The 22,705-nt window shown below is 41.4% G+C and overlaps 1 protein-coding gene across 2 annotated transcripts in view; it reads right to left on the bottom strand.

The window, feature by feature from the left end:
• Window positions 1-22,705, bottom strand: part of MSN (moesin) — a 39,630-nt gene that overhangs the window by 3,306 nt on the left and 13,619 nt on the right. For both annotated transcript variants that reach the window (XM_048959372.1, XM_048959371.1), the window contains exons 2-12: window positions 16,395-16,478; window positions 8,912-9,007; window positions 6,733-7,007; window positions 6,232-6,315; window positions 5,732-5,878; window positions 5,180-5,276; window positions 3,666-3,829; window positions 3,062-3,192; window positions 2,232-2,392; window positions 1,659-1,751; window positions 985-1,218 (exon numbers count right to left, since the gene is read on the bottom strand). In XM_048959372.1, the coding sequence (XP_048815329.1) occupies window positions 985-1,218; window positions 1,659-1,751; window positions 2,232-2,392; window positions 3,062-3,192; window positions 3,666-3,829; window positions 5,180-5,276; window positions 5,732-5,878; window positions 6,232-6,315; window positions 6,733-7,007; window positions 8,912-9,007; window positions 16,395-16,457 (1,545 nt within the window). In that variant the 5' untranslated portion in view covers window positions 16,458-16,478. The remainder of the gene's footprint in view (window positions 1-984; window positions 1,219-1,658; window positions 1,752-2,231; window positions 2,393-3,061; window positions 3,193-3,665; window positions 3,830-5,179; window positions 5,277-5,731; window positions 5,879-6,231; window positions 6,316-6,732; window positions 7,008-8,911; window positions 9,008-16,394; window positions 16,479-22,705) is intronic.

The raw sequence follows: 22,705 nt of genomic DNA, 5'->3' as shown, positions 1-22,705 counted from the left end.
ACAGGAAACAGATAAGCTCAACTGCATACTGTCTTGGGCAACCTTCTTCAGCTGAGCCTTCTTGAGCAGAATAGTGAGACTAGATGATCTCAAGAGATCCTTTCCAACCTAAGCAATTGTGTGGAAGTTGCATATATTTTTTCTCTATATTTGAAAATAGTGAACTGCAGGTGCTTCCACCTTACTTATCTTTGTCCAGCACAGTAAGAAAGACTGTCACTAATTTATTTCAGAGGAAGGAGAAAGTCCAGTGGAGAAATACCTAAAGACTTCAAGATTGCATTGCAGAAATCAAGCAACTACTGGCCTTCTACCACAGAAGAAATGCGTTGTGCATGACAGAGGACACCTCTGTCACTCTACCTGTGCATGACCAACACAGTATGACGCAAAACAAGCCAAGTCTGTTCCAAGCCATGCAGCCAGAAGACATTTAAAAAAAAAACCTACAGAAAACAAGCTACTACCACTTTCTAAGCATCAATACCTGAAGAGTGGAATTCCTTATGAGAAGGAGGTAAAACATTTCTACCCCCTCTTCCCCCGCACACGCTGAGCTGTAGCAGCTACTATCAGCATTTCGCAGTGCAATCCGTTCAGACAGGACAGTTACAGCCTGTTGCAGAATAAGAATTCAACCAAGCCTTCCAATTCATTTAAGCTGGACTCTGAACAGCTGTCAGGTAGCTGGCAAGACTCACACAAGCATACTCTATCTCACAGATGCTGCCTCTTGGCATTGCTTGAAAAGACTTCGCCGTTTCCAATGAAATAGAAATGAACTAGAGACAAGTTCTGCCCCTTTTCCCTAATGGTAAGCAGCAATCCAATCAAGTCATGATCACCTTTTCCTTCACTCACTATTCACTACTCCCTTCTTTTATTCCTTCCGTTTTAAGGAATTCCTGTAAAAGCTCACAGTCACAGTGACAAAATGAATAGAAGCAATGCCCATGCACATACACTCGGCTGCAAACTTTTTACCTTCAAGTGTTTCTGCACTCGTTCGTTTTTCTCTGCTTCAGTGGTACGCTGCTCCTCGCTGCGGTCCTTGATGGTGGCCTCTGATCGAAGCTCAGCACTGGCTTCTGCTGCATTTTCATCCTGCTCATCATCATGCTCGTTCTCAGAGTGCATTGGCTCAGTGACATGAGGAGTGCTCATGGCAGTCTTCAGCTCCTCTTTGGTCTTTTCTAGGTCCTCCTGCACCATTTGTGCCTGCAATAAGACAGACCACACTTAGTCTGTGCAACTCAGATGTGACTAACTTCTTGCAGAAGCACACAAAAACGCTACTTAAGAGCCCTACATCTCTTGCACACTGAAGCGGTGTGTTCCAAAACTACTCAGTCACAGTCACTAGCAACATTTTCTGCTGGCTTACACATCAGAGATTTAAGGAATGGTTATAACCCATGGAAAATGACCTATAGGTCTAATCAAACTATTCCAAGCTGGATTTAGAACGCAGCACTCATTTTACAAGACAAAAAAAAAAAAAAGCAAAACAAAAAACCATAAAGCTGCATATTTGCAACAGCCTCAGCTTGCAGACACCTCGTCTAGTGGCAGTATTCTAATGTAGTAGTTTAGGTCACAAAACAAAATGAAGATTAACTCTACAGAAATTACTGCTGCTACTTCAGATTCTGCTTTACCTTCTGCTGCCACTCCTGGGCCTCACTCTCTTTCTTCTGCCTGGCCAATTCCAGCTGTGTGATCCTAGCTGTGAGTTCTGCCATTTCAGCAGCCTGCAAAGGAAAGTGGGGACAAAAGAGAAGTACTTGTTAAATGAAGCATTAGTCCAAGTTCTGAATAAAAACAGTATCTCTAACACATTTCGTGTAAGGAGGATACTTCAGTCCCACTGATATCTAAATGATGCAAGTGGAAAAAAAAGAAAAGGTTCTGTTGAGGGTTTTTTCCTCCTCCAAATACAGCTACAGTACTCACATCTTTGAACTCAAGCCAAGGAAAGCAATTAATGATTTCTACATGTTGTTCTCAGCATCAGATACTATTGTAAGTTAAAAAATAAAAAAATCAGTCTCAGTGTACTGCACAAATAGATACAAACATGCATATTTAAATCTTAATTCATCGTCTTTAATGTCTATCCTGAAGAATTAAAATATACTTCTTCACTATATTCATAGCTTAATTTGTTCTATGACCTTAGAAAGACCCCTACAATATCACTGCCCTACCACATTTTCAGCTAACCCGCTCACCAGTTGTTCCTGGGTCTTTTGTTGATCATGGGATGCTTTTAGCAGGGCTTCCTTTGCCTCTTCTGCTTCTCTACGTTCTTTAGCCAGTTTTTCTGCTTCCTCCTGAGCTCGCTTTCTTTCCTGTTCCAGCTCCATGGCTCTACGGGTCTGTTCTTCCAGTTCTGAAGGAATAGCAGAGTACATTTGAAGAGAAATAAAGCAAAAAAGGTAGTAGGAGGGTGCCCTTATCCCTACCTCCTGGATGGAATCTTTCCTATACAGAGAATGGACAGACTCAAGCAACTATGTATGCCCTTTCCTCCACTTTACATTGCAAGTGGAGATTAAAGATGAAGAGCTAGACCTGCAAGCCAGCAGATTACTTGCTGATTGATTTGTGGGAAGTACCCATCTCAAAATGGCATCCTTGAAGACAGAAAAAAATGCTGCATTCCAATTGGGCACTGCATAGTAATGCTGGCCAAGCAACTAGATTGTAAAAGCCAGGGCACTGGCTGATATGACCCTCGCTACACTTTCTGACTCTTTCCTCTACAGATGCGCTAAGATAAAGCTTCCAGCTGGCATGTGGACAACTGAAAGAGAATCTAGCTGCCAAAGAGGCAGCTTGGCTGGCCCCCACCTCTTTAATACAAGCCATACTTCAGAGTATTTGCATCTGCTGAGTTGCATCCAGCTTCAGAAGGCTAAACTAGGGCCTTAACATTAGCCAGCACAAAATACTGGAATCTGAATGAAATGGAGATGCTCTTAGCATTATTATTTGAATCTTTCTTATTCAGACTACCCAGACTGTGCATCTAATGGAATACTGGAGTATTTTCTATTACCTTGCTGAGCCTTCTTGGTTTGCTCCTCAATTTGCTTGAGTTTTTCCATCAGCTCCTCCTTCTCACGTTCAATCTTCTCCTTCTCTTTTTCTGCCAATTCCCTCTTCTTCTTCTCATTCTCCAGCAGGGCTCTGATAATGGGGAAAGTCATAATGTAATTTATAATTTACAGCTGTAGTCTGTAGTTCTTTCTAGTGAAACTATAAGCACACAAGAGAAATGCGCTAGATCACTCAGCTGATGATCTTTACTCCATATGTGCTCCTTTTAAAGTGAAGTGAAGAAACAAAAAGCTTGCTCTGCTGGCATTCACCTTAGTGGAAGTTCATAATAGTAATGCTACTAACTGAAGATCCTTATGTCAAGATTCAGATTAACCCTTTAAAATAGATGGGCACGCATTTAATTCCAAGGAAGTGGTGGTAAGCCACACCTGTGATGAGAGCCACTTCCATCATCTCATTAGATATACTGAAGCAGAAAGAAGTCTTCCTGTTCTTGGCTCAAGCAGGTTAGCATGCATGCTGCCAGCACTTCTATCTAGCACATGATACTACTGTGGAGTGACCAACCAAATCCGGGTTACTCAGAACCTTGCACAGACCTCTCCATCTGTTTCTGGTGCTTCTCTTCCCGAGCCTGTGCTTTCATCTGCTGCACCTCAATGGTATCTGGTTTACGCCTGCGCATGTAGAGCTCATGGTTTCCCATACAAAGTGCCAGGATTCGTTTGTTAATCCGTAACCGAGGGGCATAGAATACGAAGTCCTTGGGACAAGAAAAAGGCAGCATTAAAATTGTTCCTTCAGTGTAGTAAACCCTCTATGTATGCAACACACACCAAAACTCTCAACTTTCTAATACTGCTAGCCAGCATTTCTGATCAGTGTCTAATTCACTGCTGGTAGTAGTCAGACCTCCATCCTTCAGGAGTGAAATTCAAGATGATAAATTGACACAGGGCAGAATTGCCTAACTTCCTGTTACAGTCTACTTGGTATCATCATAAAGCACTCGTAGTACACAGAGTATGTAGCAGCTTGGCTCTTTTGTTTATTAGAAATACAATCATGTCCAACCATGGGTGAGTTTACTAGGAACACTGAGGCTGTGCCTTCCTCCACTTTTATTACCACTTAATTCTTTAAATCTGGTCATCCAGATCATGTGTAAGTTTTTCTCTTATGCCACAGAGTGTTAAAAATTATGTCCTAAGGAAAAATAACTTAATTCTGTTAAAACAAAAACAGCAGCAAGAAAATGCTTCCAAGCAGCTGAAAAAAAAAACAAGAATGACCAGAATAACAGAAGGTATCAGCTGACACAGGATATTAACAGGCCTCAAAGAGTAAATTAACTTAAATAATGTTCATTAAAATAAATAAGGAAAAAATGTTCCCAGTGCACCCTACAAAACGATGCGAAGCTTCAGCTTCAAGTAAAACACAGTGAAAGATGATCCCATGCTACTGAAGTCAATGGAAGCATACAACGGTTAGCACAGGTGCTTCAGATCCCCTAATCAAATCAGAGAATTAAAGTGGTTGTAGGAGAACCAGAAACCCTAAGCAAAAAGCCTCTCTCTCTCTCTGACTTTGGACAGCATAAAGTTGCAATGAACAAATGCCTCCCTTCCCAGCCTGAACCAATTTCCATCTATCCCCTTATTGCAGTTCAATACATTCTTGACATACTGCCCCAAACTGGTAGTAGAGAACTACTTAAGCAACTACTGATGTTACTGATAAAAATAATATTTACAACTAAAATAAGTAAAACCACAGACAACTGATCATTCATTTTCTATGATCCAATAGCAATGGGGAATGGCTTTAAACTAAAAGAGGGAAGATTTGGTTTAGATGCTAGAAGGAAATCCTTTTACTTAAAGGATGGTTAAGCCCTGATACAGACTGTCCAGAAGTGTAGGTGCCTCTTCCCTGGAGGCCAGGCTGAATGCGACCTGGGCAGCCTGATCTGGTGAGAGGGCAACCTTGACCACAGCAGCAGGGGTGGAACTGGATGACCTTTCAGGTCCATTCCAAACCAAACCATTCTACAATTCATCTAAGAAGAAACGGAAAGTTCAAAAGCTTTAATATGGCTGTTGCTTCTTACTGGTGCTTTCTTGTCAATAGGCTTGATTACAAACTTCTTGTCATTGAAAGAAATATTTCTGATCTCACTCCAAGGGAATCCAATTTTTGGTGTTAGCCTGCAGAAGCAGAAAACAGAGGAGATATAAGTCCCACAACATTTCAAATTCCTGAACTACAACATAAAGCTCAAAATTCTGAAAAATCTGCCCTCGTGATATTTCAGTACTCTCAGGTTGACTGGAATAAGCAAATAAAATTGGTCAGATAAATGAACTAGGGAGCAGTTTTCCAATCCTGTTTGATTAAATGGAGAACAGCTGAAGAATGCATCCACATCAGGAAGACAAAGGATAGAAGTAAAACTAGCTTGGTAAGATTTGAGTGTCTCATGGGTTTTGCTCCTAAGCAGCACATTTTATGGGGCATTCTAGCAAAAACACAACTAAGAATGACACATAAGCAGCAGAGTTCAGTATAAGAGCAAAATACCAGAGCAGATTAACAATTACTTTTAACTACCTTTACACTGAAAAGGACAAGAAGTCAATGATGAGGAGAGTGGATTTATTACCTGTCATTCTGCTCATAAATGTTGAGTCCAAGAGCATCTACACCTAGCCAGAGTTCAGAGCCCTTTTTGTTTTTAATGCTGAAGTAGTTCACACCATACATTTCCAAGTCCTGTGCTATTTTTAGGTACTCCAAGACAGCATCTTCTCTGTATTATGCAAAAAGAAAGCAGATATTCTTTCTCAAGTCAATAAGCCATTTCATCAAGAAGGTGCTATCTACACAGATAGAACAGCAATAGACCAGCCAAAGATTCCAAGAATCATCCTTGAAGACAAGAGTGAACAAGCTCTGCAAGTCCAGTTTTGTTTATACTAACATCAGCCAGTTACATGGACTATCAAGGTCAGAGGCACATTGGCCTAGTTACTCTCAGTAGAATAAACTGATGAATGCTAACTCATGCTGGAGCAAGCTGCAGATTACTGTGCGACTTCATACAGTATACACTAGCATATATCACACTACCTTAAATACAGCAGTTTCACATGCATCAGTTACCTAATCATTCCTCGATGTTCTTCATGCCACACCTGGATCCTCTCCTCCCACTGGTCCTTGTTAAGCTTGTGCTGCTCCAGAACTCTAGAAAGAATACACTGGATTTTAGAGACCAGCCACTGCATTTATGCACACACCACAACACCACACCGGTCCAGAACAACACTACATTAAATACTCCATGGACATCACAGCTCCCAACACAAAAAACATTTCCAGAAATAATGGTTTATAAGGCTAGGCAGAGACACATCAGTAGAGTATTCAAGGCTTCTGACAAATAACAAGCTGTATTCAGCTATGTTTCTCCTTGTACCATTATGTTATCAGGCTTTTATTAGAGCTTCTCCAACTACTTCCAAATACAATTTCCTCAGCAGCAATAGGATCTTTAAGAGAGGCCCGAGGCTATATCTTATTATGAATTCTCTGGTTAAGACTCCAAAAAAATTCCAAACATCTTAGCACAAAGATGTTTTAAAACTGAACAAATTCTCATACCTCTGTGGGAGCAGTTTGTCACTAGCAAGGTAACCAGACTTGTGCACTTCTTTATTGAAGTCTCCATACTTGGACTGGACAGCATAGGAAGCCAGTAGGACAGCTGTTTCTGGAGGACAGTAAATGTCATCATTCAGAATTGCCTCCTTCACTTGGAGGAAGAACAGGCGCTGTGTGATGTCCTGGATCAGCTCTTCAGCTACATCTTCCGGGTAGAACTTGGCTCGGAATTTGAAAAGAAGAGGGCTTTCCTTGCGTACATCCTGTGCTGTTACCTGGAGCAACAGAGTTATCAGATTTTACAGCTAACATGTCAAATGAAAGTGAGCAGGATTAATGGTCAGAAAGAGAAGACAAGCATGCATTAGAAAAAAAACCCTTTGTAACACAAATATGAATGGGCAAGATGCTCACATGAGCATCACATTAACAGTTACAAGGGCAGTTAACATATCTTGCAGGCTAGGGAAGATTGACTGTATGATGGGAATAGGGACGTGTGACCCATGAAGAATAAGAGGATGCTGTCCAGACATGAACAGATGAGATCAGGAAAGTCAGGCCACAGACGGAATTGACCTTAGCAAAGGATGTGGTAAAACAACAAGAGATTCTACAGGTACACTGCTCAGAAGACAATGGTCAAGGAATGTGATAAGTGAGAAGGAAGAAATTGCAACAGTCATGAGAAGGCTGAGGTACTCAACAAGTTCCTGGCCTCAATCTTCACAGAATCACAGAATTGGAGGGGTTGGAAGGGACCTCAAGAGATCAGAGTCCAACCCTCCTCCTAGCACTGAAGCAAGTTCCCTACAACAGGTCTCACAGGTAGGCACCCAGACCAGGTCTTGAATATTTCCATAGAAAGAGGCTCCACAGCTTGTCTGGGAAACCTGCTACAGTGCTCCATCATCCCTATTGTAAAGTTCTTCAGCATGTTTCTACACAGCTCCCTATGTCTTCACAGGCTTCCCACATCTCTCATGCCCTTGAAGCTCTAGGTGAGAGTTGGAGGAGTAAAATTCCTCCTGCTGTAGCATAACAGCAAGTTTGAGACTGCCTGATAAGACTAATGTATACAGGTCTATGGGACCCAATGACACACATCCCAGGATCTTGATGGAACTGTACATAAAGGCTGATCATAAGGAAAGAACGCCACTCAAAATAACCTGGTCAAGCTTGAAAAGTAGGACCATGTGAACCTAATGAGGTTCAACAAGCTCAGGTGCACAAAGTTAAACTTGCATTGCTGCAATCCCAATTATATGTACAGACTGGGAGAAGAACTTATTGAGAGCAGCCCCATGGAGAAGGACTTGGGGCTTCTGGTGGACAAAAAGCTTGACACAAGCCAACAGTGTTTACTTGCAGCTCAGAAGGCTGGTGGTATCCCAGGCTGCACCAAAAGGGGCATCAGAGTTAGAGAGAGGATTAAACCTCTCAGCTCTGTTCTCTTAAGGCCCTTATCTGGAATACTGTATCCAGGCGTGGGGCCCCCAGCACTACAAAGACATGGAGCTGCTGGAGAAGGTTCAGAAGAGGGCGACAGAGATTGTCAGAGGACTGAGGCATCTCTCCTAAGAGGAAAGGTTGAAGATAAGCTTGTTCAGTCTGAAGAAGAGAAAGCTTCGGAGAGACCTCACTGCAGCCTTCCAGTACTTAAAGGGAGCTTATAAAAAATCGTTTTCTCTCCTGTTTATGTGGTTCAACAGGACAAGGGAAAATGGTTTTAAAATAAAAGATGAGAGATTTAGATTATACTAGGAGGTTTTGTTTTATTTTTTTGTTTGTTTTTCCTTTAAAAAAAAAAAGTTTTTGTTGTTGTTGTTTTTGTTTTGTTTTTAATTTTTTACTCAGGGTATGGTGAGGCACTGGCACAGGCTGCCTATTAGAGTTGTGGCTGCCCCATCCCTGGAGGTGACTGAGACCAGGCTGTGTGGGGCCTGGCCAGCCTGATCTGGTGAGCGGCAATCTTAGGTTGGAACTAGATGATTTTTAAGGTCCCTTCTATGCCTTTCTATGACTCTAACAATTGAAGGAAGGTGGTATCAACTCCCTAATCTTGCTGTAACTTCATGTCCGTAAAGAAGCAAGATCCCTGATAGAAGTACAGAGTCTGCTCCTGTCCTCCAAGAGAAGGGAACCTCAGACAAATGAGAGGTTAAAGCAAACATACCTTTTTATTTAATTTGAGCCACGTTGAGAATCCCTTTGTATCTTGATACTGGAGTCCAAAGAACCAGACTTCTCTCAGACCAATTGTCTTGACAACCTGCAATAAAGATAATTAGCAAGAGCCGTGGCCAGACAGGCTGATCTCACTGGTAGCAGAAAACCTGTCTGAAGTAAGTTCAGATGAGCAGAGACAAGCAGTGCCCTAGCATTCTGCCACCCCCGACACTGTGCTCATACATAGATGACAGAGAATCTGAGAAATCCCATGTGGGAAACACATGCATCTCTTTCCCCATATCCTTAAGATTTGTTGTTACTTAAAATCAGATACTATATTGATTAGCCACTTACAAGCCAACTTTTATAGCCAAAATACAATGCAATGGATCTGTCAGGTGTAGCAGGAAAGAACCTCCACAGGAAATATTTATGCTGGCATAGAAGCTCTCTCCTTAATCATGTCTCTAGCAGGCCACAACTGTTACAAAAATAAGAGTTAAGGCAGCTTTACAAATAAACTGTAACAACAAAAAAAAAAAAAAGCGCATCATGGGGGAGGGCAAGACTACTGCAATATAATGCTGGTAGAAAGGAGAGAGAATTTTTTTTATAACGCAAGTTCACCAGCACAAGGCCACCACTTTGTGCTCTGGCAAGTCTGAGACACACCTGCTATAGGGTTCATTCAGTCTAAAAACTGAAATTCCTTCACATCCTTCCCGGACACCCTGGAGTTGATCTTATGCCTGCAAACAGGGCAACGACCTTTAACTTCCACTACCAGACAAAGGAGGAGAAAGGATAAAACACTTATCTTGAGGTCTAACACTGTACCTGGAGTACTGCTTTTCAACACTACCCCTCCCCCCCCCCCTCCCGCTTGCTTCCAGCTTTCCTCCTGCAGAGGCTAAAGGATTTGACAAATAGTTGAGGTAGATTTAGTCCTGCCTTGTCCCATGATTTACATGATGCCTCTCTAATTTTAAGTTACTTCCTTGCTGATTCCTAAAGATGTGCTCTATTCTCTTTTATGTGGAGTCCAGATTTGTAAAGCCACAAAATTAAGGACACGGGATCCCTGCAAACATATTACTAGTTCAATTATTTAGGAATTGGATCAGACATTTCTGCTGGCTTCATAGAAGTAGTATCATGGCAGAAAAAAAAAAAAAAAAAAAAAGAGAGCTTTCAGCAGCTGCATGCTATTAGAAACACACACACACACAGCCTACATAAGGCCACATAGACTATACACTATTCTTCAAGTCCGTGAAATTATTCAGCCTATCTTTGCCTGAATATGGAGAGCTGGCCTAAATAACACGTTAAACAAAGAATGTAGGTCTGATAACCCTTCACGTACACATGTCACATAGTGGGATGCATCCAGCTAAGGAGGGTTTCAAAAAAGCATTAGATTTCGCTGTACATATATAGAAAACTCTTGGTAGAAAGAGAGGAAGAAAGGCTGTCCTAGAGCCTAAGAAAAGCTTTGTTCTCTGCAATATTAACATTTGAATGGAATGGAGGCTCACCCCCACTGCTGTATGTGTCTGCTTGCCTCACTTTCATTTGTCTGCAGCTTAAGCCTGGGAATTCAATAAACTGAACTGCCAGCAAGGAGCTGAATGGCATCACACTGAGGCCTCGCACAAAAGGACTTTTATTCCACAGCAGAAGTCTGCACAGCAATTGCATTGACAACAATGGTCTGGACAGAGGAGAGGGGGAGACAGCACAGCACACACACAAGAACTTCACAGCCCCAGTCGGCTACTAAATCAAACTAAGATGCACTGCAATTCCTCCTCTAGGAATTATGTGAAATGTAAAGCAAGGCACATGGTGGCTTGTTAATCTGAGCATGGATCTGTACCATTCAGCCTTCATCCTGAAAGTAAAGGCAGATGATGGTAGCCTCTACCAAGAGACAGTCCTTTCCACCTCAGCTTCAACAGGATATTTGGTTCAATTTTGAAAGCAAAACTATCATGAACTAAAAAGTTTTCTACAGGAAAACTCCACTTTTTCAGGTCCGCATGGCTTTCTCATCTCCCCCTCCACAAACACCAGTCTCCTTCCCAGCTATTGTTCTTGCCATTAAGAGCTGTCCCACAGCAGAAGGAGGGCCACAAGTAGACCTCTTAAATGTAGATTTTAGCATGAGGATGACTGTTCAAGATTGCTGTAGTTCTCAGCCTAGGAAAATTGTCTGGAGAAGAGGAGGCTCAGGGGAGACCTTACAGCTGTCCACTTGAAAGCAGAAAGTACCTGAAAGGAGATTGTGTCAGCCTCTTCTCTCACATAAATTGCAACAGGACTAGAGAGAATGTCCTCAAGTTGCACCAGGAGAGGTTCAGGCTGGATATTAGGAAAAATTTCTTCTCTAGAAGAGTGGTCAGGCACAGGATCAGGCTCTGTCCAGGGAGGTGGTTGAGTTACCATCTCTGGAGGTGTTCAAGAAACATTTAAATGTTGTTCTAAGAGACATGGTTTAGTAGTGAAATATTAGTGGTAGGTAGACATTTGGACTAGATGATTTTGGAGGAAATACACCACACATGCAAACAAGTGCAGATCCAGCATGAAAGCAATATTTACACAAAGACAAAAGCAAAGTATTCAAGCAAAAAAGACATTTCAAGTTCCTGCTTCAAAGGATAGAGCATCACAAAGCATCCACAATACTACATATGTCTCGAACATTGCCTGTTGTCCTTTCCAAAGATGAAAAGGCCATGAGAGGCATGTCAAGTATTTTTGACAGAAATTTGCTTGCAAACAATACTGCTGGACTGCTCTGACCTGGCTAATCTACCTCATCTGCAGTTTAATATGCCATAGTTTTTCTATTCAATTTAGTAGAAGAGGCACTTTGCAGATAAATGTCATTTAATTATCCTGCTTTCACTGCCACTGAAAACCTCTGTGCCACTGCACAAGTGTCTTTCCTTGATTAGGCCATGGATTAGACAAGCAAAAGATCTCTATCAGGCCCAGGTATTATTTGGCTTTATATCCTGCAATGATCATGACTGGGGAAGCCTTCTCTCAATTACTTTTCAAAATTGAATACAGCATTGACTCAGCTAGTATTCAGACACATTATGTCCAAAATGAAGCATGAGTAGAGAGGAGTAGAAATAAGAATTCACAAAAGTAAAAGAAAAATACAAATTCCTCTTCTTAGTTCAATTGCAGAACCAGGTTCCTCAGAGAGTTCAGCACTATTACATATTCATCTCAGAAGCACTCCCTCCACCTCTTAAAGAGAGTAGTACTTTTAAAGTATAAGCTGACCTTACCAAAACTTCAGATAACGTAATCCAGGCAACTCTGTGAAATCTAGACTTGGCCAAGAGAAAGATGCTGTGTGCACTAGCTGAATCTCTCTCTTACTAACATGCAAAAACAACAACAACAACCACCACCAGCAAATCTGAGAAGGGAAGAGAACAATGGCGCTTTGACCAAGATTAGCTACAATGCTTGAAAGTCACTTATCCTCTAAAGAAGTAAATGGAGCCATTGACATTACTGTTTGCTTCAGGTGCTGACCTCATACCCAGGAAAGTGTCTTGGGAAGGCCAACAACTTGCTGTCACAATCTGAACTAATAGAAAGCTTTTCTAGTGTCACATTCCACTTTAAACTGTACTTGAATTCACAGCTCTTAACTGGACAGCTGTTGCCTTCAGAGAGATGGTGTTTTTGCTTACTCTAAAGGTTTACTCTGGCATGACATGCCGAGGTCACTATCTCTTGGATTCTATGATGTCTAAAAGCTAGTAATGAACAGTCTGAAGTCTGTGGTCAACTATAGGCTCAGACAGCACAAAGCAAGTCATTGAGAAGAAAATCTGCAGTCAGAGAAGTAGAGTTCATTGTAGGATGGAAAAAGAAGTACTGACTAAACAGTTTAGAAACCACTACTCAATTGTTTTAAAAAAAAAAAAAACCATTGACATAAGGCCCATCAAGTTGGTAGAGATGCCACCCATCCATTGTACTATCCACTCAATAGGTCTAGTATTGCATACAGCTAAGATGCCTCTACAAGAAGCTAGAAGAAATAAGAGGCTTTCAAGGGGGAAAGAACAAGAAACCAAAAGAATCCAAGGTCAAAAGCATCAGAAAAAAAAGCGTTTGAGAAGCTGCCATGTGCAGCTGATTGGGTATATAGAAGAAGGGAGTATGCTTTCATACTACAGATGTGCTCAAAATAGAAGATTTAATGACTACAGCCAGAGACCACATTCATCCTTCACAGAGCTACTGGCTTTCCTGGTGAGTTGGTAAGCACTGCAGTTCAGCAAGTGACACTAAGAGGCACATAAGCAGAGCTGCTGAAGACAAGCTGGTATAGGCCTCCTGCCTCAACTAACAGTTCTGTCAGCATAAGCTATTTAATGCTACAGCTATACAAGCACTGGAAACAGGATGATATAAGTAGATCTCTAGTACAGATCATGATGTTACTACCCTATATATCAATTCATAAGGATTTTTCTGCTCCAAGGTATCTGATTAGAGAAGATAACAGTACATAAGTTTACTTCAGAATTTAGCCAAGCATGAGAGTGAGGCAGGAGCATCCCTACTTCAAGTCCATTTAATTACTATTAGTGCAGAACGTTCTCTCCAGATTCAAACTGCTCTTCCTCATGAAGAGATCATCTAGCTTTCAAGAAGTCCTTTTAATCCTTATTCAGATTAGGTAATCACTACACTGGGATATATATATTTATTCTCCCTTTAGACACAGTGGGTGGAACCAAATGCTACCTAAACGCTGCTGAACAAAGCCAGCAGCGTGCACCAAGACAGACGTGTAACTAAAAACCTTGGTAAAACTTGTTTGCTTCTTGCCTAATTCAGAACTCACAACTCACTCAAAACGAAAGGGCACTCTGGGACAAAAACATTCAGGGTATCTAAAAATTTTTCTGTGAAAGAGTTGAAGCCAGATTTCACACCAGAAGGTCAATGTACTGCAGCAGCAAAAACATAAGGTTGCTTTGTAAAGAAACTCTCTCTACCCTCAAAAAAACCCTGATGATGGCAGACACTTTTTCCACATTCAGCATCGTGCACAAAACCTAGATTAGCAATTTCAGGAGCACCTCATAGCTTAAGGGAGCTAGGAAATTAACACTCACTTCGCTCTTGTAAATCCTAGCATGGCCTAGAAAGGCCACCTCAGGATAGAAATTGAGATAGAGTGAACAGACATTAGTCAGACAGCAATCAATGCTTAGATCCCTTTAGTAGCATCAGCAGGGAAAACAGCCCTGGGCTAGCCCTTTAGAGGAACTAATCTATACAAATAGCTCAGCCATTTTGAACCTACCAGATACATGCCAGATGAAAGTATTAAAAAAAATTATGAAGATGACAAGCCAGAATTGGATAAGCTACAAGATTGCACTTCTCCTAAATTCTCTTAAGAGTGAACAAGTATTTGTTTTAAAGAGCAACGAAGAGAGACAATGGGGGTAAAGCAGAGCACTGGATTAAAGATTAAGTGAAGATGAGAACTATGTTTAACATACACAACAGTAAGAAGCCTATAGCTACGGCATACAAGCACTTGCACCCCTATCCCAGCAATTTTCAGCCTTGATGTGCAATTCTGACTGTGGACAAATTCTCTCTTCCACACATGCAGCTGTTCACAAAGGAGTGAAATCAATTACTAAGAGATGAAAAGTTCCCATACAGGAAAAACGATTACAAGCTTCACAAACACAGACAAGCTGTTCAAGTCCAAGTTTCACACCACAATTTCATTTTGTACTAAATGTCCAGTGAAGCAAAAGCTACAGGTGGTCTAGAGCAGACTGAAAAATTTATGCAGATTTAAAGCACTACTGACTTCAGCAGCAACACTTCCTAGTACCTGGTGCTTTGTTTACACAATGCCAAAAATCAGATGTTGAAAAATAGTTACAAGAAGCATCCAACTGAAGAAGCACTTCTCCAAAAAATAAAGTAAAATAAAATTACAAAATTCAGTTCATCTCTTGATGAATTTAGGAGTATACCATGTAAGCTTTAATAGAATAAGGTTTCATTAACTAACTGGTGGAGTTCCACATTGCACACATGCATTCTCAATGGAATCCAGAACTAAATTCCATTTATCAAAAGAACTGCGAGAGTCTTGAGATCACACAGGGCTCAATATACTGGAGCTACATGGAAACAGCTGAGAAACTACACTGCAGCACAGAACTTTTTTGAAAGCCTTTTTTTCCTATCCCATCATAAAAGGACACTCTTTGCTAAGCCATAGAATCTCACTCTACTGCATTCCAGGGCTGTGCTATAGAGGACAATATAGTATCTAGCTTTGAATCATTCAGGTGAGTATGAGGGAAAGTAGTTTGTGGTTAAACATTAAAAAAAAAAAAAAAAAAAAAAAATCAGGCTCTCCATCCCCACATGAAATAGCTGACCTCTACAGGTGGGTCTGCTCTTCAGTTTCTCTGTTTATTAAGACAGGCTCAGGGTAGAGCTGGTCCCAGAATGCCTAGTACTACCAAGCCACGGCCATACCTGGCATACCTGGTCTGGCAGTTCCTTCATCTGGTCATGAATCTGAGATTCATTTTACTTTCCTTCAAGCTATGAACTTATTACTCAGATTCTTCTCTGATTAGGAAACCCTTGATTTTTTCCTCAGTGTCCTCACAAAGCCTTGACTGTCTACAGGAAGAGACTACGTCACTTGCGAGCAGCACAGATGCTTTGAGTGGCTAGACAGTTGCCTAGATATGCCCTTCAGGATTACAGCAGGAACACACAGTGGAGCCTGTCAAAGTTTCAGCAGCTGCAGTTAAGCCTGTCTTCAGCTGCTCCAAACTTGGGTTGCATGTCTCCCTCTTTCTGTTTGGACCAAAGTAGAAAGAACCTTGCCCAGTCAGTGAATGCAGGGGAAGGCTAAAGCACCTAGATGAAGGCTCAATATAATACAGTACATAACTTTTCTTAGTATCGCCCTCAAGCTGTGTTGGGAGCATAGAATATCACTTTGTGTGCACAATGCTGCAACAATGTTTGAAACCTCAGCTAAGACCATCCTGTTCTAGATCAGTTTCTCTTTGAAATCAATTGCACAATGTTTGCAAGTAAGCCAAGCTTAACAGTAGCTGCCATGTAAGACTGATCTCATGAGTTGGATAGCAGTAGATATCTGCAGCCACAACTCAAATTATGAACTACAGTACCAATACAGTTTAGTGAAAGTAAGAAAAGCTCCTAACATATTCTAAGAAAAAAAAGAAAAAAAAAGAAAAAAAAAAAAAGAAAAAAGAAAAACAAAACCGAACAGTAGTTTTGAAAAAAAGCATGTCATTTCATATTTTTGAGTTCTCTTAAAGTTGCTATACACACTGTCATTTAATACTGGAAGCCCTTAGAAACTGTTGTCAGAATCACAACACTAACATCAACTTCAGATCTTCTGCAGCTCCATTGCTTACCTGATCAAAAAGTTGTTTCCCTGTAGTGTTGGGCTGGATGGCAAATTCCAGCTCAGCATCCATGGTGGTAACACGCACACTGATCTGGAAAACACAACAGACATCATTATAATACATGCACTGACATTACACAATAATGAAAAACATCATCTGCCTCCATCCAGAGACCCATTCCCAGGCTTCTAAAAACTCCACTGCCAGCAGTTATAAAGTCACCTGCCCAGACAGCCCAGTGTTCCCAGCACCCACCACTTCAGCTTGCTCACAGAGCATAGCTTTCAGATGTCCTAGTGTTCATCCTGCCTGATGCAACTTGCATACAAATCTACATACTGATAACATATGAGAGGGCCATTTACAGCTGATGAGGTGGTACTTCTCAGTGTAGGAAAAACTGGAATCATTCAACAAAGCAAAGATGTCTCAGACCTCGGAACATATGAAGGATAAATATCAAGAAAGTTCTTGGAAGCAAAAACAACCTCAACCTGTTGCAGAAGAGTAGTAGGTACAGAACAATATTGTTCCAGTCTCCATAGATATCTGGGGAGATTATAAGGCACAATTCCTGATATTGTTCAAGGGCTACGAGTAGAAAGCAAACAAGATAGAATAACATGCGAAGGCAAAAAGAACACATGCTGAACTAAGACACTAGTACGAGCAGGCACTTCACAAACCAGTAGAATGATCCCTATGTAGTTGCATACTACCACCTGGTTCTCTCAGGGAGGTGAAACATCTAGAAACAGTGAATAAATGTTTTAGGTGACCTTACTATGCAGCCAAATTTATTAAAAAGACCTTAAGCAAAAGGAAATGAGATAATGAATTGCCTTTCAGAAGAAATATTATATGATACACTCTAGTAACAATCTTCTCACCATGAAATGAAACTGGCAAGAAAACTGCAACAAGCAAGATTATAATTTCATTTTACAGAAGCAAGAATATACCTGTTTATCTTTCACTGACAGTTATCAGGGAACAAGAGATAAGGAGCAGAAGCTTCTTATCTCAAACATTTGATTAAAACATGGCTGATTCCATTTACAACTTCACATTATCAGAATATTTTGTAGATTCCTAGATGTAGGAATACTCCCTCCTGGACACACAGATGACTTAACTTCTAACCAGGCCAAGTCTTCAAGTACACTGAGATTTCTGAGAGCTCATTTCTACTTGCTTGTTTATACTCCAAAAAAGAAAAACATAAATAAGCTGCAAAGATTTTAAGAACAAAAACCATTTTAACACTTCTCCAGTAGATCAAAGGTTGAAAATGTGAAGGTACATAGACAAGATTCAAAGTGCACAAAACCCCAGTGTACAGGCATTACTCTTGCAGCTCTCTTCCCTGCCAACAGCAATTTGCTGTATATCACTAAACCCTCATTTATTTGCTCTCCAGTGTAATCCACCTTCTTAGCCTACCCGCTTTTCAGGGGTTAGAAAGGTACGCTGTGAACAGTTTTAGTAAGAGAGCTCAAACTGCCATTTATACTGTAAGTTAACAATGTGACCAGAGACAATGTAACACCAGAGACTAAAAAGATAGAGTAAGCACAGAATCGTTTGATACGCTTGCTAGGACTGAGAGCCCCAAACCAGTTTTGCTACTTAGAAGCAGTTTCTTGCACCAGAGGAGTGTCAGCTTCTACATCTGCCTTCCTTAGGACATATACCAGCAAGAACAAAGATATCCATAAATTATGTCTAAAAGGCACTGGGTTAAACAAGTCATTAAGCAACAGATTGTTGTTTGCTTGCTTTAAAGCCCCTTCTGTTCACCTAATCCACTTACATACCAGCTATCATGAAAAGAATATATAGGCTTTCGGTTCTCCTGTTAATGGACAAAAATGCAGTAGCTACCCTTGGCTGACAACACCTGCATAAGTGATTAAATGCAGAAGTATCTGAGCACAGTGGAAGTACCAGAAATCAGAAACATTTATGGCAGCTCTTGGCAACCTGTGCCTGAATTACTTTTCAGCTCTGCTCTATAAGTTTTAAAATAAAGCTGGTTCAGTTAGTATCCTCACAGAATTGCCCAGCGAGGTTGCAAATGCCCCCTCCCTGGAAGCACTCAAGGCCAGACTGGATGGAACTGTGAGCAATATGGTCTAGCAGGTGTCCCTGCCTATAGCAGGGGGCTGGAACTAGATGATATTAAAGGACCCTTCCAACCCAAACCATTCTATGATTCTGTGAATTTCATGAACAGTTACTATTTGTAAGACTCACACCTCTGTTAGCACAGTAAAATAAGGTCCCATGGTACGATCAGTAAAATTCCTTAGCTGTCATTCAGTTAAACATACTTGAGTTCCCGATGGGTTACCACCCTTCAATTAATACATTAAGTAATAAGAGATGGACTTCTTTCCTAATAGTAGCTCTCCGTGCTCAAGATGAGTAGCAATTCAAGGTTTAGAAGTCTTAAACAGGGTATATTCATTTGCAATTTCATTATACACTTTTTTAGAATACAGCATGAGCAAAGATACCACAGGAAACAGGCATGTTTTACAGAACCGCACCCCAGTAATTCTAGCTTCCCTGATCTGCACAAAGTTGTAACAAATAGCATACTGCTCTCAAGGACCAAAGGGGGAAAGCATGTCCCGGGATTTAACACCACCTCAAGAAAATCCAAAGTTGTTTTTCTAGTTTCATACCCCCCACCCACCCCCCACGTGCTTCCAAGCTGTATTTTTAAGCCGGCTGTTGTGAACTGGAAAAACAAAGTGAAGTTTCCACCGTTACAAGCAGTGGGAGGTACTGTTCTCCATTCCCAGTTAGCAGATAAGAAGCCTGACAGTGCTTCAGAGCAGATGCAGCTTCATGGGAGTGTTTTGCTTCTGCTCAGTACTGCTATAGAAACACAGTTCTTAAAGCATTTGGAGGGGGGGGGGGGGAGGGAGAAAAAAAAAAAAAAAAAAAAAAAAAAAAAAAAAAAAAAAGGAAAAAAGCACCAAGGAGGGAGCTTTGTTCTAAAAGATGCACCACGACAATTCAACTCCTGGTCACTTCACCTTAATGGGTTCTGACTGCAGCTCCGAGAAAAACCACCAGAAACTGCCTACCCGACCTACACACTGCCTACCTGGCAAGTAAATGCCAGACACTGCATGATCAACTGCGTTCTCCTCAATCAAAATACTATCTTTAGTTAAACCACTCTGCTAAGGCATGCACAACTGAGTACTGTCTAACACAGAGCTAAGACAAGACGTACACAAAATGCTTCATCAGAGGAAAGAATAATCTGTCCCAGCATAATTCAGACTTTTATGCTTGCTTTGTCCCTTGAATTACTCCGCCAAAGTACTTTTAAACCATTAATGTAATTTAGCATCCATGCTTATTCTAAGCAAGAAAAGACTCAGGATTCATTAGTATTAAGATTTGTATTTCTAAACCATCCAATGAGGTTTTCCTAGATTAAATATTCTAGCACCTACGAAGCAGTACACATTGGTCTGTCTTCCTGTCAACAAATAATTGTAGCATATATACAACAGATTTGTTCCCAAATAAGAATAAAAGCCTGTCCTCCAAGTAACTGCAGGAACGGTGTAGTGCTATGCCTGAATTAAGACACAGTCTTATTTCTACTTCTATTGCACAGCCCTTTTCCTCTACAGGCACCCAATCTTTGCCCCATAACAAGACAAGTTCTGCCTGAAAAACTTGATTGCTTTTCCCAGGCAGAACATAACAAAACTACTAAACTAGAATACACTAGAAGACAGCCAGTCAGATGTGGAGACTGTAATAAGCGTCCAACTGCTCATCAATACCTTCATTTGAGGGCAGTCTGCCAATAGAATAAAACACTCCTTCTGAGTGTAACTGACTTGGACTGCTGAGCACACACAGTTGTAGCTCTGCCATACCAGGCAGGCGAGGCACATCCTTCTCCAACACTAGCAACAGGAGAAAATACAGTGAGAAAAAGACATTACCTGCCACTGATTACAAAGTCCAGTGACAGCAATTACCCACATTCCTTTATCCGAAAAGGATTTTGTAAATTTCATAAACTGTTACTAATTTTAAGACTCATGCCTCTGTTAACACGGTAAAAAAAGATCCCGTGGTACAATCAGCAAAATTCTTTCACTGTCATTGGCCTCTATGTGTTTATAGGACTTGCTTTCATCAGTAGCAAATTTACTAAAAATGCTATTCTAAAACAGTAAGTTACACTGAAATTCTATTTAAAGCAACTAATTGAATTTCCATCATTTATAATGTGTTACATTTATAATTGCTGTACCCAAGTGTCTCCAACCCTCAAAATTCTGCTTAGATCTTAAACTAGTAGAATTTTTACCCAGGTAGATGACCTTTAAGTAGGCTGCTTTTGACTTTCCATTATCATTTAATAGATTTTGCTTACTAACAGCTAACAATACTGTATAAAAAGCTTCTAGATAAGGCCATCTTGCACATTACAAGAAAATTCATCACATTTCAAAAGAAGCACAGAGCACACACATTTCAAAAGCCAACTAACCTAAAAAGTGCTCAAGAAAAAAAGCCAAAATGTAAGTGATTCATTTCATAATGGCTACAGGAAAGTGCTAGAAACCTAGCAACTCTTCCTCTTCTCTATTTGAGGACTCGCATTGCTTTACCAGTCAAAGCACAACTAAAGATTGCCACTACAATCTATTTCCAACGTCTTTTCAGAAAGATTGCCCATACACTTTCAAGTCTCACTTTTTGCTCCACTCAGATTCCCAGTAAGTTCTACTAGCAGGAATGATCAGTGTTCTTTTGCAAGTCTGTAAGTGAGCCCAACTATAACAACCTGCTGCAACTACATGGCTAAGATGACAGTCTGTATCTGTACATAAAAGACTCCTGGTTACCAAACTGGAGAAAAATGGATTTGATGACTGGACCACTCACTGAAGAAGGAATTGGCTGGGTGGTCACACTCAGAGAGTTATGGTCAACAGCTCAAAATCCAAGTGGACACTGGTGAAGGGTGGTATTCCTCAGGAATGGGTGCTGGGACCAGAGCTATTTAACATCCATGTAGGCAACACAGACAGTGGGATCAAGTGCATCCTCAGCAAGATTGCAGACTACGCCAAGCTGAGTGATGCAGCTTAGATGCTAGACGGGACACCATACAGAGGGACCTGGACAGGCTTGAGAGGTGGGCACATGCCAACCACATGAAATTCAACAAGGCCAAGTGCGAAGTGCTGCATCTGGGTCAGGGAAATCCCAAGGACAGATACAAGTTAGGTGGAGAACAGCTCATGAGTAGCCCTGAGGAGAAGGATTTGGGTGTGTCAGTTGATGAAAGACTCAGTATGAGCTGGCAATATGCGCTTGCAGCCTAGAAGGCCAACCATACCCTGGGTTGTATTGAGAGAAGTGTGACTGGCAGGTCAGGAGAATAGATTCCTCCCTTCTACTCCACTCTTATGAGACCACATCTGGACTACTGCCTCCAGTTCTCCGGCCCCCAACATAACAGAGTATCAGCCTCTACAAAGCCCAGATCCTGAGTTAAATCTTCTTTTCTCCCTGGGATTTCCTAAATGTAAGGCTGTTACATACTGCTGGTCTGCAGGCCACAATCTTCACATTTTGATGTCTTCCAGGTTTAAGACACCAAGAGACTACAAATGCTTCTCAGGGCTTGTATACTCCACTCCCTGCTGCACAGATGAGCTAACATGGGCCCTGCCACCTTTTGTGCCTATTGGCCCTGTGCCCTGCCGGAAGGACAGGAGTCATACAGGAATCCACAGAGCACACTGAAGCACCTCGCTTTGCCTTGAAAGAGCATCAGAGGTAACACCCCACCTGAAGCACCAGCAATACTCACAGACATCTGGCTCTTTTCCGAGTACCAGCACGCTTCTGAAGGCAAACCTAGGTCCTTTGTGTTAGGGTGGAAGCTGGACTCAGGTCATATGAAAGTGCTTGCAATTTCTAATGGGATTACATTTAATTAAACCAGCCCCCTTCCAGCCGTCTTAAAGGGCCTTTTCATAACCTTAAGCTCATCAGCAGAACTCCAGCAGGGAGCAGACACACCCCAGGCAGGACGGACTCTGCAGGCAGCAAACTGCAGCTTTCACACAGGTACTAAACCAAGTTACTGAGAACAGCAAGACTAAAAAGATGCCACAGGAAGTAGAGCTGCAGTGACAGCAGTCAAGATTGAGAAAGTTCACAGCTTTCAAGATGATACTCGCAGAAACTGAACTGAGAAAGGGTGGAGGAGGCAGAGCCCAAACTGGAAGAAACCAGACATGCCCTGACACAAGTATGCA

Source organism: Lagopus muta, chromosome 13 (assembly GCF_023343835.1).
Source record: "Lagopus muta isolate bLagMut1 chromosome 13, bLagMut1 primary, whole genome shotgun sequence".
Lineage (NCBI taxonomy): Eukaryota > Metazoa > Chordata > Aves > Galliformes > Phasianidae > Lagopus > Lagopus muta.
The sequence above is the reverse complement of the archived record's forward strand: the minus strand, read 5'-3'. Positions and strand labels throughout refer to the sequence as shown.